This window comes from Paralichthys olivaceus, chromosome 9 (assembly GCF_024713975.1).
Source record: "Paralichthys olivaceus isolate ysfri-2021 chromosome 9, ASM2471397v2, whole genome shotgun sequence".
Lineage (NCBI taxonomy): Eukaryota > Metazoa > Chordata > Actinopteri > Pleuronectiformes > Paralichthyidae > Paralichthys > Paralichthys olivaceus.
In genome coordinates this window covers 24436067-24454858 of record NC_091101.1, presented here as the reverse complement: position 1 = coordinate 24454858, position 18792 = coordinate 24436067, and the positions used below count along the sequence as shown (strand labels likewise).

General features: G+C 42.5%; 2 protein-coding genes across 2 annotated transcripts; one reads left to right on the top strand and one right to left on the bottom strand.

Annotated features, from left to right (window-relative positions):
• Positions 1–36: 36 nt before the first annotated feature.
• On the top strand, positions 37–10957 carry fgf2 (fibroblast growth factor 2). Its single transcript, XM_020105694.2, has 3 exons — positions 37–3110; positions 4868–4971; positions 7730–10957. Exons 1-3 carry the CDS (start codon positions 2933–2935, stop codon positions 7913–7915), a joined length of 468 nt encoding a protein of 155 aa, XP_019961253.1. The 5' UTR covers positions 37–2932; the 3' UTR covers positions 7916–10957.
• On the bottom strand, positions 8402–18310 carry nudt6 (nudix (nucleoside diphosphate linked moiety X)-type motif 6). Its single transcript, XM_069532100.1, has 5 exons — positions 17950–18310; positions 16684–16887; positions 13787–13842; positions 9581–9635; positions 8402–9259 (listed from the first exon to the last, which is right to left on the bottom strand). The coding sequence occupies exons 1-5, from the start codon at positions 18209–18211 to the stop codon at positions 8877–8879; spliced, it is 960 nt and encodes a 319-aa protein (XP_069388201.1). The 5' UTR covers positions 18212–18310; the 3' UTR covers positions 8402–8876.
• Positions 18311–18792: the final 482 nt, after the last annotated feature.

The window sequence follows — 18792 nt, the reverse complement described above, 5'->3', positions numbered from 1 at the left end:
ATGTAAAATAAAGAACAGAGTTATTTATCTGATTCACCCTTTAACCTTTAATCCTAGACACTCGGAAGCCGTGACAAATGAGTAAAGTGTCATAACAGCCTTCATGATTTTAATCTAATCTGTCTTTATTATCACACTGTTTGTTTTATGGCTGCGGCGTACACCTCTCATGGAAAATACCCTAAAAGTCAGTTTATTTTTATTTCTAACTAATCCTGACTCACCTGAGTCTACTACATGTTCTGGTAAACACCTTCACTTCACGCTCACTTCAGTGTGGGAAAACAAATAATATAGGTCCAAAACCACAATTAAATTTCCGTCTCCTGGAGCATGGGAGGAATTTAGACGTGCCAGTTTGTCTTTTAGTCTCAGTAAACTTCCGAAATGATATTTGTGTCCACAGCTTGGTTTGTATGGTTCAATGCTAAACCCGGACTCTACCTCCATGCCAACGGTGGTGGTTTCATGACCTGTGTGGGAATAATTGACGGGGAAGGAACACCTCCAGACAGAGTGGATGTTTTTGGTTAAGTCTTTGTAGGTCGGGGAGTTAATTTTAGTTGTTTGACTTCTGAATACTTGCCCTCCTACATCATCATTCAAAGGTCACGTAGGATAAAAAATGCTGTTTCATGGAATTAATACTTATTTTACAATAATTCCAAAAAACAACTACCTTCTATTACCTGGAAAAAACTAAAATAACCATCGAGATTCTCATAAACCACGTTCTCTGTTATCTTCAATCTTTTTCCTGTGTGTGTGTGTGTGTGTGTCAGAGGCGTCAATAACAGTGATGTGAAATCTTCAGAGACGGAGCTTCTTGCTGTCTTGAGTTAATTAAAAGCGTTACCATGGTGTCACAGTAGAGGCAGAGCAGCCTAGACTCAACAGTGTTGAGGCCTTGAGAGGGAGGTGGGAGTATAACAAAGCAAACACAAAATTAAGAAGGAAATTAGTGTCATGGTGACACATCCATGTTTTAATGTCCGCCCCAAACAACAGTCGAAACTTGAGACTTACACATCACAAGTTTACAAAAAAGAACAGCAGTGCACTGAACGCCATCGAGGCCGAACTGTTTCCTTAAATTCAGTCAAACTGCACCAAATACACAGACTCACAGAATTCACTCCCCTAAATATGCCTGATTTTTTTTTTCTGAAGATCAATGAATGTCCTTCAAAGTCCTTTATTGGCCCCTTTGTCCTGGTCTGTGCCGAAATTGAATTGAATGAAATACCTTGTCACTGCACAGAATGGCTGCAGAGCTCACTGTCACCTTCTGTCGTCAACAGCGTGGAAACAGATGCCACAGGAGTTTATCTTTAGAAAGAAGCACTGACAAACCATAAATCTTCTTTCATTTTCCTCAGACGAGGACATTTTGCTATTTAAGTATACTAGAACTCATTACAGCTGCTGCTTAGAGTCCTATAATGAAATAAAACATAACATTTCCTTCACAATTTTCATTTATCATGGTGAACAGGCCTCCTCTGGATCATGTACTGTTTAATAAGGGACAATGAAGACAAACAGGCAGACAATTCTGATTATATTATTCATGCCTGTGTGGAATGTGACGAGTCAATGTCAGAACAACTCTAATTGAAAAGGCCTTGAATAACACACTCATGTTCTTTGCTTCGTCTCCTCAGACATTGATTTCTTAAAAAAAAAAGAGGAAATCACAAAATAATGTTGGAACTAGAATAAGTTGATGAACAATCTTGTCCAACCTCGACAAACGTCTGTTTCTTTCTTCAAATGTGAAACGCAAACTCTGGAAAATGTCCGTAACAGATTTTATGGACTTTTCCTCATTTCCTTGCAGCAAGTTCTGCAAATAACAGAGAACATGTCTCAGGAGATTTGTTTATTTGAGGAAATTCATCTTAAACTCCATCCTGTTGGTGACTCCCTCCTCACAACCATTCAAGTCTCCGGCCTTAGTGGGTCACCGAACAGTTCATCGACCGAACAGCACGGCGGACTCTCCTCTGACCCAGCACGACTCTCAGATGTGGTAACGTTCACCCAGGAGCTCAGAGCAGAGCTTATTATGACAAATGCACGAGCCAGTTGGTCCTAAAATCAAAAAATAGAAGAAGAACCTGCAGTAATGATTGTCATCACTGATCATCCACTCGGCTGGTTCTGAAATCAAAAATCACTCATTCATGGAGTCCACACATTGTGGATTCTTTCCCTATAAATAGCACAGAGTGAATCACTGAAGCTGCCTGTGCTGGCTGTCTCTGTTCGTCTCTGTGGATGAATGAAAACACTGGTTCTCTTCACATGGCTGCTGCTGCTCTTGGCTCACTGAAGGGTGACACCAAGTCTTACGCCCACCCTCCCTCATGCCCTCCTTCTTCGACTCCTCTTGGGTTGGTGGGTTAAATCCGTGAGCACTAGTGGGCGTGAGCATGAGAGTGAGAGTGTGTGTGTGTGTGTTGGGCGCATGCGGACTGAGGCCCGAAGGGGAAAGCCTTCCACGCAGATCTAAGCCAGCTGCCCTGCTTTTAATACTTCATTGCAAGAGGAGTGGAAAACAGGGGGAAGCCGCATGTATCCCCTCCACCAGTGTGCTCCAAGTACACTGGCAACGCAGCTGCCTCTTCTACAAACGGCAGACAAGCAGCTACAAATAGGAGATTTGGACATTTTAGACTTTGGAGGCTCTTCCAGGAGACCCTCTGCTTGAGATTCCCAGGACTCAGGGGGCACTTGCTGCCCTGAGTGGGGGGTGTTCAAGCAAACTGACCTCTGGGGTTAAGTAGAATCAGTTTGTGTGAAACTCGTTGGAGGAGGGGAGGAGGGTACAGGCAGCAGTTAGTGGGAGGTGGGAGGCCACGGTGGGGCTCCTGCACTGCTCAAGAAGGAGACGAAGCAGTAGCCGGGAAGCGGGGGAACAGAGGAGGAGATGGCCACGGGAGAAATCACTACACTTCCCTCCACACCTGATGACGGCGGCAGCGGCGGCTTCCCTCCTGGGAGCTTCAAGGATCCCAAAAGGCTGTACTGTAAAAACGGGGGATTCTTCCTAAGGATAAGATCTGACGGGGGAGTGGACGGAATCCGGGAGAAGAACGACCCCCACAGTAAGTAGTTCCAGTCCCCCTTCTTTTTGCTTTGCACAGCACACAATGCTCCTTTATGTTCGTTTAAAAAAAAAAAAACAAGCAACAGGGAAATAAACGTGAAGCAATCATGGAGGAAAAATGTGAATTTTCCAGCGTAGTTGGGTTTATTCTCCACGTGAGCGTAGGCCTGCGTCTGGAAAGAATAATAAGTCAAAGGGAAGTTTGCATAATCAATGGGAACTTTGATGGAATATGCCAGTGATGTTTTTAGTAAACGTAGATCACTGTTCTGAGTCACAGTGTGAGGTTTACGTCACACAAGACAGAACAACAGTTAAAAAACAGGAGTGATTTAGAGGTCACAGGCAACAAACTGTTACAAATCAACCACTTCCTCTCGTCTGTATCAGTCAATCTATATGTTGTTTTTAAGTAAATCAGTAAATCAGTGGAATCATTCATGCGTCTGTCTGTCCCGGACAACTGTGACACCTCCGTATCACCGATTACTTTTAAGTGTGTGTCCTGTGTTGCATCAGTAAGTGGGAGGGGAGGAGCGGGAACATGAAAGTTGTGTTGTTTTCTTGGAAAACACATGTTAGTGCAGCGCGTTCCCCAAGATACCGTGTGCGACATTTCAAGCAGGTGCGGCCAAACAGAAAGATGCCTGATATGGAACCACTTCACAGACAGAGGAGCTATTATTAGAGTAATCCAGTTAACTTTTAATCACGTTCAGATATCCTGAGACAAGAAGCAAGTGCTGGCTTTAGTTTTTCATCGGTTCAGGAGTCGCAGTGAGTCATAAAACAGGAATCACTTTTAATCATTAAGCTTTTGACTAAAATGCTTCTTAAAGATAGAATAGAGAAAGAAAAGAGACAAGACCCCTGTTCTTTATTTTGCTGACTTGTGTACTTACATTATCCAAATGTTCAAACCCAGAGAAATTCCCAATTTTATTCAAAGTAGCAGGAAGTTTCATTTCCTTCTACTCATTGGATCGCGATTAATCGTTAATCGTGAGACTTCTAGTGGCTGAAGTTTTCACACTATACATTTAAAACTGACGTGACCAGAACTTCACCGATTATCCTTTTCTTAAAACTGCGTCAGACCCCGCAACGAACCTGCCAGTGAGAGTTGTTACCTCACGTTCTGTGTTTACGGAGATGAGATGCCACACGTCGTTGGCCTCACACCAGCAACATGTACAGAAATGATCCAACTGTTCTTCCTATTTTCTCATCTCACCCCATCAACACTCATTTTTCTTTTCTTCTGGGGAATAACGCTTCTTTGATCAGTGATAGGAATCATCCACACAGCGACTTTAACTGCTGACAGATGTGTGTTTAACCGAAGTCTTAATGTGGATTAATTCTGGACAGATTTCCAGATTAACATTGGCCTCCTCTTAAAGTAAATGCGTAAATAATTAAATGAATAAATATAGATTATAATACAGATTAAAATAATATATATTCACATACAATACATCCAATAAAAGCCAAATTGGAAACACACCGACGTGAGACGCTTGTCTACAAACCAATCAGACGCAGCCCACGCAGGTGATGACGACAGGATGTAGACACGTCGGACGAAATCTTTTAGCGCGCTCCATAAATTACAACGTGAAACAAAACCAACCAGATCAGATAGAAACTACGACACAAAGACATGAAGCTTGGTTCAGATTTCAGGTGTGAAAATGACCTTATTCTTTAAATCTCAATGTTTTTTTGAGTAAACTTTTGTTTTTTTTTCCTCAGTAAAACTTCAGCTCCAGGCGACGTCAGTGGGGGAAGTAATCATCAAAGGGGTTTGTGCTAACCGCTATCTGGCGATGAACAGGGACGGACGACTGTTCGGAGCGGTGAGTGAGACAGCTGGATTATCGTGTTCCCATCATTGAAAGCCTCCGAGTTTCTCCAGTTTAATCTCAGTGTCGTGTCACAAGACCGATGCGTTTTGGAAATCAAATATTTACCCTCCCACACAGAAGAATGAGGCCGATGCTCATTTACCATCGTCTACGAGAGAGGAATGTCTCAACATTGAACAGACCAAAGGGGAAACGTAGAAGATGTATTAGATTCAGAAAGAGATGAACAGTATTTAGTGTCTGAGGCATCTCTAGCAATAACTTCTCGCTCCCTCCATCCTCGAGTCTGGTCGTCTGCAATGACATCGTCTCAGTCAAAATGGTCGACAGCGTCATGATTCTTGATGCTGAGATGTTTAATATGTCACATTATTTAACATTGTTTTACAATCCAGGCAAATTATCGTGTGAATTGTTTGAGAACATACAACTTATTTGGTTTTTGTGTAAAATAATAATAAATAAACTTTTTTCATGACCTGGCTTCAGTAACGAAAAGCAGAGAGTCGTGCAGGACAAGAACAGAATCTCCGAGATATTTAAGGAGCTCGATCAAACGTTTGAACCAGTCGTTTGAATAAAGAGAAGCAGCAGCTTATTTTGTCCAGATGTGGAGGAGGTTTGACAGCTAAGTAACCACCGCTGGTCTTGTGCCACCCTGGTCTTTTCATAGTGGCAGTGTGAAGTGTTTGGTGACTGATGTGGTTCCGTGGTTGTGAAGAATCATTTCCTCTGAATAAGAAGCGACGAAGCGTCACACTCTGTGTCAGCTCTGATTCCTGCAAAACTGCTTTCTCCATATTAATATCACTAGATTGAAATTATCTTAATGATCAGAAGTGATATGATCATTAAGATTAGCTAGTTTAGCATCTTCAGTGGAAATCAGTCATCAGCTTGGTTCTGATCATGAATTATCATCTGCTTTGTATTCAAGCCCTTTGATATATTTATGTGTGGTAGTGGTAGTGTAGTATATATACATATATATATATATATATATATATATATGTATAATCTGTAGGGTTGGTCTGTTTATTCTGAAACCCAGCAAAGGTCACAGGTCCCAGCATGGAAGCAAAGTTTTATACAGTTAAATTTATCTTTAATTCACATATTAATGTTGATACCACACAAAATAAGTAAGTTTTACTTGTCAGGTCTTTACAATGGCCTTCTGTTATTTCATTATTATGGCCTACATCCCTCTCATAAGTTAAGTAGAGGTCAAATAGTTTGTCAATCAATAAAAGTCATGTGTCATTAGGCTGAATTTTTTCATGTAGCACTTATTGAATATTTAATACTGCATTTCTAGTTGTATTCATTTATTGATAAATATATAAACAACAGAAGATTAGAACTTACGTTCTGCTGTTGTTCATCAAGTTTTAACCTATTTTCAATGTTTTTACAAAATAACTTTGCTTTTTCTTGAAGTTAAACTATAATTCCCCACCATCTTAGATAACAGATATGAATATCTGTGTCCTGGCGACAAGTTAAGTTTTTTAGTTGTGACCAAAGATTCAAAACCAAAACCAAAACCGCTGTTTTTATTACTGCTGCAGATTTTCAGAACTGACGTACTGGTTCTCTACAGCTCCTGCTTTTGCATAATGAATTGAACTAAGTGGTCCTGAGTGGTTGTGGCACATCATAAGAAAATGTCATCATGGTAATTCAGAGCTTCATTGCCGAGCAGTCACGGTCAACGAAAAACAAAAGCCTCCTGTTGCACAGGGTGTTGGGGCGTCAACGCCCAGAGACAGTGAGATGTGGTCCAGACGTTGTGTAATTAATGTTTTCTACGAAGGATGATGTTCAGAGCTTTTGTAAAAAAAAAAAAAAGACATAATGATTAATGTGATCTTCATTTTGATTCCCTTCACTTTATATTCACATTTATCCAATGACCGATGTCTTGACCTTTTTTTATTCCTTTGGTTTTTTGTTTTAAGTCTTCACATTAACATTTAGTCCATTTACATCTGAGTTTAATGTCTGATCATGATTGAATGAAGCAGAACCAAGAAACAAATAAATGACCCGAGTTGTAATAATGTCCCTGGTCAGACATGTTCTCCATAAAGTTTTATTGTATTAGTGTAAAAACACTTGACAATAAACCAGCCGTCTCCTTCAAAATAAAGGTGCCATTTAGTTTGAGGGTGTTTTATGTGGTGATTTAATGTCATAAAAAACGAGAGCATTACAAGTTTCCTCCTCATACATTATATTAAACATTCAATAAAATATCACCCTGACAAAATAACTTCTTTAATGAAAAGCCACTTCAGAAACCACATGTCCCAGAATCATTCATATTCTGGAACGAAACACTGAAACATTCAAATTAAATGTCCACATTCAGTGACATGATCTCAGCTCTGTCGTATTCCAGTTTACAGAACAGCTCACGTGTATGAGGTGGCAGGTTCATCCTCCCAGCATTGAAATCTTAAAGACGACTGCTCATATTCAGGTTCATAATATTCATTATTGTTATTAATTGAAAAGGTTTTCATGCTCTAATGTTCAGAAAACACATCACTGTCCTCAAACTGTCCATTGCTGCAGCTCCTCTTTTCAGCCTCTGTCTGAAATACTTGGTTACAGCTCCAGTCTCTTTTAAGTGTTCAATGCATTTCACACCGGAGGAAAGGAAAACTGAAACAGCATCACATGTCTCCTTTATTTGGCCTGAGCGTCAAATTAAACTTTGCTCCCTTTATGTTTTTCTCCACAGAGACGAGCGACGGACGAATGCCATTTCCTGGAGCGGCTTGAGAGCAACAACTACAACACCTACCGCTCCAGGAAGTACCCGAACATGTATGTGGCGCTGAAGCGAACGGGCCAGTACAAGTCTGGAAACAAAACTGGACCGGGTCAGAAGGCCATTCTTTTCCTCCCAATGTCCGCCAAGTGCTGATCTGGGACGCGATCGAGAAAGTTCTTAACGGCAAAGACAAAGAAGAAGATGTGAAGACAGAGGGTTGCCCCAAAACAGCTGTGATCTTTCCAACTGTTACGTCCTAACAGTTATTTATGTTTATTTTATCTTATCTACTCTTCTTCAGCTTCACTTTAAACTGTGGCACGCATCCAGACTTTTCACGTGCACCGATCAACGGCTGCACTCGTGCAACTGCAGCCAGGTGCCTTGCTCAAGTGCAGCTCAACAGAATGGCAGCACAGCACTATTTGTTCTTTTTATCTATACAGATCCTCCCTCTTCCTCTCAGATAACATGTCTTAGCCTTCAGTTAATCAGCGTGTGAGTCTGGAGTCTGAAAGCAGGACACAGGCTGTGCAGGAAGAAAAGAAAAAGAGTCTCCCACATGATGGGGATTAAAAAGACTTGTGAGATGTAGTGACTTGAAGACAATGGAGGAGGAAGAACTAGAAACACAGCAGCTTCATTTAAAGTTTTATTTGACAAACCTAAACACAGCAAACACACTAAAAATCAAAACTCGTGAAGAACTTGCAAAGTTAGTTTCTCCAAGTTTCTCCACTCACCTAAAAGATTTCTGGTGGAACCACATTCCTGATTTGTCCTTGTTTAATAAGAGCTTTGTGTCAAATGCCCTGAAGCGTCATTGCACAGGAGAATAACGTATAAACACAAGCGGAGTTTTAAAATAATCACAGCTACAGAGAGGTAGGTCCCACGTGGACTTCAAGTGTTAGTATGTATGAGATCCAGATCCTTTCAAACGCACAAAGTGAATGTGCTGTAGTTCAGTCTATTGCACCGTATTTCTTCAACAGTAAAAGTTGTTGTGTGAAACGCTCCATTGATAAATACACTTTATATATTATTAATACTGACAACCATGTGTCGACATAGCTTATCACGATCCACGATGACCCAGTGTGCTGATGGCGTGCTAGGATTTCAGTGTCTGGGGAATCTGCCTGTGGTACAGCTGGTAGAACATCCCTGAGTAGACGGCCGGCAGCTCCTCCATGGCGAGGTCGATGTTGTCGAAGCCGCGCTCGAGCCCGTGAAGCAGGAGCCGGGCCACGCGAGCCGTTATGGGCGTGGTCTCACTGGTCTTGGCCAGCTGGGCGAGGTCCAGCCACTCGCAGCGCAGACACTCCTGAGTGCAGAAGTCGATGTCGTAGGTGAGCGGGCTGAGTCGGCAGATGATGTACATGTCCGACATGCCGAAGGCGCCGGGGTGGTTGTGCTGCTGCCGGATGCTGAGCAGAGATCTGAACTCTGAGCGAACGCCGGTTTCCTCGAATACTTCACGTACTGCAGTGGCACCTGGGAAATATTAAATTACACATATATATCAAATCAACATAAAAACTGACGTAGAGGAAAGGAAAATAAAAATAGAGATGTGATGCTGCTTGTTTCTGTTGGATCATGTATAAAATATTAAAGCTGCTTTTAAAACATTAAAGGGAATTGGGAGAGACTCAGCATATATATATAAATATATATATAAATATAGAGTGCCTTATTTTATGAAGTTCAAATGAATGTATTATGCATCATCTTAAAATCTAAATGTAAAGGGTTTAGCTAGATGTACTGTATTAGTTTTTTTTTTTTATTAGCTCTGTTGAGTGTGACACTCACCGATATTTTCTCCTGGATCAGACAAACCACCGGGAAACTTCCACGCGTTCTTTGTCTGAAAGTCGGGAGCAAAGTTAAACATCGAGTGTGACAGATGGCGCTGCTGTACATGTATCTGTTAGTGTAGAGCACAGACTGTGTGTGAAGATGGATCGAGTGTGGACACCTGACCGAAGCCCGAGGGGTCCAGAGGGGCCGGGCTGGGTTCGTAGAAGGTTTTTGAAATGGTATTCGGGTTATTCACGTTGGCTGGTCTCGTGCTTTTGCACTGCATATTTGTCATGGGGGGGGGGGATCATGGTAATAACTGCATCCAGCTGGGCTCAGGTTCGGACTCTGTTGGGATGTGATCCGTCTGTTTTCTTTTGGGCTTGAACAGAAAATTAGTGGCCCAAAGATTTTGAAGTGATTCGAGTTTGTTCAGCTGTGATTGTGAAAGTTTTAATCTCCACCTAGAACGACAAATAAATTCTCTGACGTAAATTCAAATGGCCAAAATAAGTTTTCTCCTTTTGGGGGGGGGGCTGGGCTCAGCCTTAGAGAGAGGGGGAGGAGTTCAGACACCCAGACGCCTCCAGGGTGGCGGGAGGAGACCCCGGGTTGACCCCCCCATTACCTCCGTGACCTGAGCCCCAATAAGCAGAAGACAGTGGATGGATATTTGACGTGTACTGATTTCATAGTTTGGCCCATTCACCAACATGGAGGAGGCGGGGGTTTATGACCTATACTGCAGCCAGCCACCAGAGGGCAAATAGAGTGATTTGGCTTCACTTTTGGGGAGATGTCATATCGTCCATCTTTATATTCAGTCTGTGGTGCAGAACAACAATTCACAGTCTCGTGTTAATATTTGAAGGTAAAGCTGTAGTTTTTTTTTTCCTCTTAAAGAAAATGACAGTATCCAGTAAAGGATCATATATGATCTAAAACAGAGTCTTATACATGTGGAATTCTAATTATACACACAGAGATATTTAATGCTCTGATCTGAGAATCCTTTCATTTCATGTTTTATATTTAGTGCCTCACTCTGGAGTTTTTAATGTGTGTGTGTGTGTGTGTCTTCCAAAACTGTTTCACCACTTAACCTTGAAAAATAACATTTTGCTGCTGGTTAAATTATGACGTTAGTGTTGTGTGTGTGTGTGTGTATATATATTTTTGTAGTTACTTAAATAATTTTGTATGCTATGCTTGTTTTGTTTTTTTTTTCAAATTTCTATTTCATCTTAGATTTCCTTGATTGTGCAAATCCTCTCTGTGGGAAACACGAATGCACTACGGCATTTATTTTCATGTATTGTCAACAAAATGCTATATTTTTGGAGCTGTTTCTAAAAGGAAGAAATAAAGGAGGTTCTCTGTAACTCTTAATCCGTCGAGTCCGTGTGATCTTTTCAGAGTAAAACACTGCGTCACCGCTGGAGCTCGACTTGGTGGAAGAACGCTGAACATTCGTTAACCTTTTACACCAAATCTGCAGAGGAACGATGTGCAAACGTCACTGGACGATGACCGAACCGAGCACTCTTACATAATTCACCCCCTCGATGAATGAAACGAACGGTCCAACAGGGATCTGTCACTTTTTATACTTTTGTCACGTGCGAGTGATAATGATAATGTCGTGGTTTCTCCTCAGGAAGTTGGTAACTCTTCACGAGCTCTGAACGGGTTCGGTCTGCCAGGGACGCTCTGCTGCCAAGGGCCAGACTATTATAAAGCCTGTTTCCAGTAAACAGCTCGGTGAGGAGGAGGAGGAGGAGGAGGAGGAAGAGATAAAACACTCCCTGCACTTCCAGGCCACTAACTGTTTCCCTCTGCTTCTGAAGAATATATCAAGATACATTAAACGCTCTCCAGATTCCTGTGACGGGGGAGTATCTGAAGATTAGTTCATTTGTATTACCACCACAAAGGACCCCCCCCCCCCCCGTCCATCTGTGTTTGTCAGCTGGATTGAACAAAAACGATTAGACAGATTTCCATGCAACTTGGAGGAAGGATGGGACACGGGCCAAGAAAAAAACTAATTACATTTCAGCATGGATGCAGACAAAGGGGCGGATCCAGGATTTGTTTCTCCACTTTCTTTGTCAGTGCATTTTTGGACATTTACACAAATTCCCATGGAACTAATTCATGGATCTGGATGACGGGGACTGAAATCTGTTGCTGCTTTCAGACATGAACTGAACTTTTCTCTGACACTTTCCAGAGGGGCTGCATGTGAGAACGCACACGGGGCGTTCTCCGGAGTTTTACCTGCTGACCTCTGGTAAAATGTCCGAAAAAAACAAAACAAAACGCAGTCAAATGTAAAATTCACATCAAGCGAGAGGGTCTGTTGATGATGGTGCGACACTCGATCGCCATCATTCGCCTGAATGTCCTAGAAATGCTTCTGTTGTTGTAAACAGGTCTGACCAAGACAATGTCCCGCTGGGATCCTCGTACGTGGAGGGCCAAGTCCAGGACATGTCCAGACCCAATTTTCCAGATGTTTTCCAGATGTTTTCCAGAGTTCATGTCTGAAAGCAGCGTGTGTGGGTAGTTTGGTGTCATGACTGCACTGAAGGTGACTGTGGCTCGAGGTATGAGCTCTTCATCGCGTTTGCCAAACTTGTGAGTTGTCTAATTGCTTCTGTTATTTTTTGAAGCAGTGATTATTTCTCCCTCTGGAGTTCATTGATCGACAGCCAACGATGACACATGCGTAACAACAGGCTATTGTGCAACTGGACATTATTTTCGTCATCTATGATGCTCGAGCATTGTTTGGAAATCGTTGAATTTATCGAATGTCACAATTACATCTTCGTGGCTATTCAATCAGCCGTCAACATTATCACAGAGATTCACTACAGGGCAGCTTCAACCCTCTCAGCGTTGTTGAGTGTTGCAATGAGGGGTTGGCACCAGATTTTGGTTCAACGACCATTTCTAAGTTGTTGTTTTTGTAAACGCATCTGTATCGGGGAGGGAAACGTTGTATCAGAGCATCTATACACGTTCAGGTCAAGTCCGGTTCGCTTGTTTGTCTAATGACATGATTGCTAAATTGCTGCATCACTGACCTTCTGGAGCCCGCCGCTAATCTTGCTTTGGCCGACGGAGAACACAAACAAATGTGAGTGGAAAGGTTACAGAAGGAGGCCTGTTGAGAGTGAACTAAATAACATGTCGAGCACGACAGCTTCGCTCTGTGGGAGCGGACACACACAGACGCTCACTGAGTTGTTTGAGCACATTCAGCTCGTGTAAACACTGTTCGCTTGAGGACGGTTAACGTCCTGCGGGGCTGTGTTCAGAGCGAGAGCTGCTGAGGGTCTGAGAGGATCAACACAGGCGACACACAACACGCTGCATAAACACAACTTATTACATTTTTTAATAGCAACGCGAGTCACAGTTTATTTGTTCACTGAGGAGGGAAGGATCAGTGATCTCAGGGTCAAGAGATGATGGACTAAAATCATCTTAAACTTTTTTTTGGGGGGGGAATGATTCACCAGTTTAACTGTAAATCACTAATCAGAGCTTAGAGCTTTCAGACCTGAACTTTCATCTGTGGGTCACCCAGTAAAAACTCTGGCAAGCAGCGAAAAAATAAAACCTCAGGAGGAAATAGAGCCGCCATAAACGTGCCGTCCTGCCTCCTCGTCCATTCAGATCTTTACTATCCCTCCATCTCATCACAACCACCACCAGTGTCTCACCCCGGGGTTCAGATTCTTTGCCTCATCACCAGGGAGTCCGGACGCCAAAAGACTTTTCCTTCCGTCGTGCATGGCAATAAAACTGTTGTCCCTCTGTCTACGGAACAGTTTTTTTTTTGAAGGGTTGGCTCAGTGAGCAGTTGTTGCCTCACAGTCAGACGGCCTTTCTGTGTGAACAGTTCAGCCTCTGTGGGATTTCTCCAGGTACTCCAGCGTCCAGAGTGCAAACACATGCAGCTCATAGGAACTGGAGATGGTTGTTTGTCTCTGTGTATCAGCTGGGATTGGATGTTATGACTTTATTCTCATGAAATTACTTTGTTTTTCTTGTAATCCTACAACATGGCCCCGATACTCGTGCTTTTGACGACTCAACACAACGTAAAGTAAAATATGAATGAATGTATCTGCTTTGATTCATTCGTTGACATCATCTTTAACAAACGTGTTGAAGTGTTTTCACACATTAAAGTAACACAAATACCTTATTTCTGTCTTGGACGACAAGAACTTTTCCATTCGACTCGTCCACCACTGCACCTACAGAGAAGAGAAAAAAAAAAAAAATCACACGGTCACTTTAAATATTATGTAAGTTCTTTCCCTGCAATGTAATCTGATCCACATTCTCCGCTGAGGGAGTTACTATAAGAACAATTTAATGGGAGACTTATTGGCAGAGCAGCTCCGAGTTGATTATTAGTTTGGACTCAACATTAAACTTCCACAGTGTCGAGGAAAAAGTCTCAGTCAGACCTCGGGCGGCATCTGCTCCCTCCGTTATGGATTTTCTTACATGTCTGGGATGATGACGATCAATCACGTCTGCACGTGAACCTGACGAATGACATTACTGAGCTTCTGGTTCACAATCTAAAGACGAAAATTTGATTTTACTCCACTTCTCAGCCAGTTCAGTGGCCATACACAAGAGAGACGGCCAAAAACACCAAAAATAAAAGCGTAATAAAGTGACGCTTGATGTTTATCCGAAGAGCCATAAGCACATTACAGCTGCAGTGGCCCGCGGGGACTCGTAAGATGTCAGTTCGTTTCAAATGAACCTGTTTCTGCTCTTCTGAAGGACGGACTAGGGTTCGTACAAATAACAACGTCCGTGCTAGCTCTTGGACAGTCGCCGCAAAACCATTAAAAGAGTTTCACTCGGTTAAATCTGCGAACTGCATCTGATGTATTTGAGCCAAGGACTGAGGAAGGCTAAACTCATTTTCTGGCCACTTGGGGGCAGCAAAACCAAACTTTAAACCAAAAAACATGTATCACCTTTAAGTGCACATGACAGCAAGTATTCATCTAAAGGTTCTAATCACCTGATAAACGTTAAATCCTACGTTCACTCCGAGGTTGTTTTCAACCTTGCGTGCGTGTATGTACAAAATAACTCGACAGCACGTGAACAGATTTTCATCAAACCTGGTGGGTCCATTACTTGGAGGTTTATCAACAGACGACTAACTTCGGCAGCTGATCGGTCAAAGGTCAAGTCCGGGAATTTGTGTTGATTTGTGACGTTTCCACTCATTTCCCAGAAAATACTTGATCTTGGATCTTGATGAATAAAATCAGACACATTTAAAGTATTGATATCAATAAGTGTGTGTGACTTGGTGCAGCTTGATTGGATCGACGGGGCTGGACGGAGGTATGAGTTAACATAATATAATATAAAGATGTTGATTGTAGCTGATTTAACGTCAGAACTACATTTACAGTAACTTAAGACAAACTCGTGGATGGACAACAGTGTCAACAAGAAAATAAATGAGGTTATAATAAGTTTTCGTGTCAAGAGAAAATGTTTAACTTTGAGTCTAAACAGAGTCAGAGTGACTCAGTTGAATGACGTCGACTTCACCATTTAACATTTTTGTGTCCGGTCTGAGTGGGCTTTTATTTTTCAGCAGGTGGTGACTAAGAGAGGCAGCTATGTGCCGGTGTCGACAGCTCAAAGGGGCCACTCTCTTTTCCGGGTGCTCCGTCTGAGCGTCCGAGACGTGCCTCCTTAAATGAATGTCACAGATGTGTAAAGAGGGACGGGTCGTCCTGAAGGCCTGACTTGGACTTCCAAGTGGAAATTGATGTCATCCCCGTTCCCTGAGCCATATGGCACTTCACAGGAGGAGGCCTGGTCACTGCTCAGAGAGGCTATCATTATGTAGCCTTCAGTCCAGGAAACAAAATGCTCAACAGGAGCATTTGAGGAAAAAAAGGGGGGGGGAATAAGAATTATGAGACAAAAAGGACGGATCGTCAGAGGAACTGTGGCTTTTCCAAACAAGAAATTCATGACTGGAGTTGAAATGTGTTTTTTTTTAATAGGTTTTATTAATTTAACCAGTAACGTGAGGCCCAGGAATCTGACTGCGCAGCTTCTTTTAACAGGAAACACACATCGGTTAACAGTCTGATGCTCAGCTGCTGGATCAGTTTGCGGGGAGATGACACAACAGAGGCTGAACATCGTCCAAAACACAAATACTCATGGATCCATGAGTCACTAAGTACTGCACTCAACTGTGAAACCAACTTATTCACAATAATAATAATTTCTGAGTTTATCGGCCTAAATACATATTACATATAAGTTCGTCATTACTCTGCGAAGAGCCGTTTATTCCACCTGTGATATTTAAGATATAACCAAACCCAGTCTGAATTAATGGCATTAATAATTAAAACATTTTACCTTCCTCAATTATAAATTTAAATCCAGCAGAGTTTGTGTGTTATCTCTACAGTGAGGTTTGGTCAGCACCTCATTCGGCTCAGTTCTGATGTTATTAGGTCCCAAATAAGAACAATAAGAAGTTTCATTAAACTAAAGCTATAAAGTGGTGAGTTTTTAAAAGTGTATCTTAGATGGAAGGTATTTCTAATCAATGCAGAGCTGCACATTCTGTGTCCAGATGTGGATTTTGCTCCAATCTCTATCAAAACGATCGAAGCAGCTGCATTCTTGAGATTCCAAACATTATTTCCATCTCTGTTTCCGACCCTGAGGGTGGTGGGGGTGCACTCTGGCAACTGAAGGGGAAATTCTGGACCCCCTCCCTCAACTGAAGATGCTGTGGACATGTTCTGACATGATTCAAGGGCCTCCTTCTCTTTAATGAAGGTATAAACGGCCCTCTGCTGGACAGTCAGGAACTTTGCATCTGAGGACAGCAGCTCCTCCTCCAGCTGCTGCTCTCCACAGATTCCTGCTGAGTGGATTTCCACTCACGCAAGTGAAATGAGTTTGAAAATGCAAAACAACCTTGTGCCCTCAGAATAATAGAAAATAAAGCTTTTGTGAGCAGTTTAATGTGGTTCGAATTTATTTTGTCACAGATGATGAACTTCAGGCTGTAAAATCTTTACCTGCTACTCCAACTTGGTGAGTTGCAAACTCCGGCAGTCTGCTCTGGCCTTCTCCCAGCCAGAGGGCCAGGACGGCGTGGTCTTGTCGGGCATGGTGGAACGTGAAGCCGTGAGTCGAGGCCGCGGCTGCACACCGGCTCAGTGAGATGGGGACTCGAAGCCACACGGCAACCTTCCCCTCGGCTTTCCACTGGACCAAAGAATCTGTGGGCAAGTGAAATGTTTCTGCTTTTGTTGGAGAGTAAACTGCAGAAACAGACATGTGTGGAGGACGATGAATCAAAAGTGGAAGATGCTTTTCAATTACATTTCCGCTCGGTGGCATCGGTACAAAGATGGAAGATTTAGGAAGATAAGAGAGGAAGATGAACAACAGACACAACGTGGTGGAAGGAGACTTGTTGTTGTTGTGGTTCTACTGTGTCACATTATGTAGCATTAACTGGCTGCAGCCAATAACTATAATGTAATAAATGTGATATTAAGAAAAATTTCACATCTGTAACATCTGTCCATGATCCTTTATCTTTTTACTGCTGCTGATTTTACACAAAACATTTCCATTGTATGTCTAGAATGACAATAAATCTACTTTTGATGAGAAATGGCCTCTGGACTAAACTGTAGCACATTTATAACAATTTGTATTAATTTGATTCAGTGTCTGTGTTCAATACATCAACTAATGAAATAAAACATTCAACCACACAAACAAAATGGAAAAACAACAACGAGAAAAGAAATGAATCACTGCATGTCACACACACACACACACACACACACACACACACACACACACACACACACTCACAAACAAACAAATAAAAAAAATAACCACAAACACTCACACACACATGCATAGACACACAAACACATGCACACACACAGACAGACAGATAAATAACCACAAACACTCTCACATGCACACACACATGCACATGCACAAGCACACTCACAGACAGACAGGCGGACACATGCACACATGCATAGAAACACACACACACACACACACACAAACGCATGCATGCATGCATAGAAACACATGCATAAACACACACACACACACAGACACACACACATATAGAGACAGACAGACAGACAGACAGACACACACACACACACACACATATATAGACACAGACAGACACACACACACACACACACACACACACACACACACACACAGGTTCCTGATTGTGTGAGTTGATAAAAACAACACGTGTACTTCTCAGCACCACAACAACAACAACAACAACAACATCACACCTCGCAGTAAGTCGCTGAACAGACTCTCGCTGATGTCTGCGGGGAACCCGGCGTCACTCAGCCGCACCGTGACTCCACCGAACCGGTCCACCTGCCCGGTCAGAGCCCCGGACCCCTCCGCTCTGTGCCGCTGGGAGCCACCTGCCGGGGCCGGGCGGGAGAACGCACGGGCCGCTGTGCGTGTGGCACCGGAGCTCCCGCAGCGGAGCGGTTCCCTCAGCAGCAGCGGCAGGAGTCTGAACACCGAGGCGGAAGCGGCCATGTTGATAGAGAAACACCGCAGCACGTGGAGCTCATCCAGATTCTCGAACCTGGGTACGAATTCTCAAGTACACTTACGTAAAAGCCCGCCCCGGAAGCTGCGTCAATACCGTAAACATCTGAGCTGAGGTACCCACGAGCACAAGGCGACGAAGGCTGCGACGAACCTCGTTCAAAAATCTGATGATTTAACTAATGTAGATTATTTCTTTAGCTCACCAGGTTAGTGTTTGGTCTTAGAAGAAGCACCGGTGTGTGGTGTTAAATTCGGCCAATTAAATCTTTAGTCTGGTTAAATATAAACGTTTTTATATAATAAATATAACATAGCACATGAGTGTTTTGAATTGAAAAGATCGCATTTTACATTTTACATTTTACATTTTACATTTTACAAATGTGCCGAATGTAGAATTGTGTCTTATTTATATTTTTCATACCTTTGGTTTTTGTGTGTGTTGCTGCCTGGTGGAAACAGTGCATGTGTAGAATTACACCAGTTTTCACTGGAAATTAAACATTTATTTTGATTATTTACTGATTAATACTTAACTTTTCTTCATCGTTTGTTTGTTTTTAAAT

Excerpts from the sequence above, each read along its gene's own strand:
- fgf2 (XM_020105694.2), top strand. The coding sequence starts at position 2,933 with ATGGCCACGGGAGAAATCACTACACTTCCCTCCACACCTGATGACGGC. Across the intron at positions 3,111-4,867 it reads GGAGAAGAACGACCCCCACA|TAAAACTTCAGCTCCAGGCG; the intron begins GTAAGTAGTTCC and ends TTTTTTCCTCAG. Across the intron at positions 4,972-7,729 it reads ACGGACGACTGTTCGGAGCG|AGACGAGCGACGGACGAATG; the intron begins GTGAGTGAGACA and ends TTTTCTCCACAG.
- nudt6 (XM_069532100.1), bottom strand. The coding sequence starts at position 18,211 with ATGGCCGCTTCCGCCTCGGTGTTCAGACTCCTGCCGCTGCTGCTGAGG. Across the intron at positions 13,843-16,683 it reads TCACCAAGTTGGAGTAGCAG|GTGCAGTGGTGGACGAGTCG; the intron begins GTAAAGATTTTA and ends TCTTCTCTGTAG. Across the intron at positions 9,636-13,786 it reads TCGTCCAAGACAGAAATAAG|ACAAAGAACGCGTGGAAGTT; the intron begins GTATTTGTGTTA and ends CCCGACTTTCAG.